This window comes from Penaeus monodon, chromosome 23 (assembly GCF_015228065.2).
Source record: "Penaeus monodon isolate SGIC_2016 chromosome 23, NSTDA_Pmon_1, whole genome shotgun sequence".
Classification (NCBI taxonomy): domain Eukaryota; kingdom Metazoa; phylum Arthropoda; class Malacostraca; order Decapoda; family Penaeidae; genus Penaeus; species Penaeus monodon.
This window is the reverse complement of record NC_051408.1, coordinates 40,271,966-40,273,060: the sequence shown is the minus strand read 5'-3', so window position 1 is coordinate 40,273,060 and position 1,095 is coordinate 40,271,966. Positions and strand designations below refer to the sequence as shown.

Sequence of the window (1,095 nt, the reverse complement as noted above, 5' to 3'; positions counted from 1 at the left end):
TATTGCATATTTGTTACGATTCTACGGAATTGTTGTGTGTTATGGTGTCCCTGAAAAATATACATCGTACTTTTTTATTGGGATCGGTTAGAACGTCACTCGATTGCTCTAAAGGAATTGATATTATTCTCAAAGGAGATGAGCCTGTCTTGGAGTTCCTTTGTTCGCCATAAATACATAAAAAAAGCTCCGGGTATTATGTATGAGAAGAGGAATTCCCGACGCCATCTTTAATCCAAGGAATTTCCAAGTCATGAGCGCGCCATGCTACCCTCTTTTGTTTTTTGTATTTATTTCTTTTTACGCTTCTATATCTCTCATTCTCATATCGTATCTCCCACAGAGGATTATACAATAAAAAAACCATATTACTAAGAGGTTAGACATTTGATGAATACAAAATGGGGAAATGAAATGATATTTTGAAAGTATTTTTTTCGAATAACGATCATTAAAAAAAACGTAACGTGGTAACTCAGCAAAAAGAGGCAGGACAATCATATGGCAGATATAAATACCAGAACGCAATAAAGTCCATAGCATTCTGCACAGTCTGGCTGCAGAATCAACACAACGATGGGGGTTCTTCGTGCTTTTGTAAGTAACGTAATTCATACAGTGTAACCATAATGTTGTAATGTCATTGAATAGATAACAGATGTGTGCTCTTATTGTTTTTTTGAGCGATTCATTGGCAATGTTGCTGTGGTCATTTGTAAGTATATATGTAATTGAACAAGATAAGTGATTTTAATATCCAATTTCCTACCTATATAGTATCGAGAATACAGTGATTAATACAATACAATGCAGCCCTCAGAAGCTATACGATATATTTATATCTTATCACCTCTATTAACCACAAGGGTGAACAAATCAGTGAAATTAGAAAAAAAAACTCGGTAAAAGAAAAAGAAAAAAAGAAATCAAAAGGTAATCTCATTCCACTTATCACAAATTACGATGAAATTAAGTCAAGGTCCATTATTTTCTCCAGCTGTTTGTGACCTTCCTGTGTCTAGCTACGGGATACCCTCGGCCCGGAGGAGGATATGGCGGCTCGTACAGGTGAGAAGCAGTGCCAATTAACGATGC

The 1,095-nt window shown here is 35.8% G+C and overlaps 1 protein-coding gene across 1 annotated transcript in view; it reads left to right on the top strand.

The window, feature by feature from the left end:
- Positions 1-484: 484 nt before the first annotated feature.
- The window catches only part of LOC119588064 (ctenidin-3-like), a gene marked incomplete in the record, with an annotated part of 3,787 nt that continues 3,176 nt past the window's right edge, over positions 485-1,095 (top strand). The window contains 2 exon segments of the mRNA XM_037936762.1: positions 485-597; positions 998-1,068. Coding sequence (XP_037792690.1) covers positions 577-597; positions 998-1,068 — 92 coding nt within the window.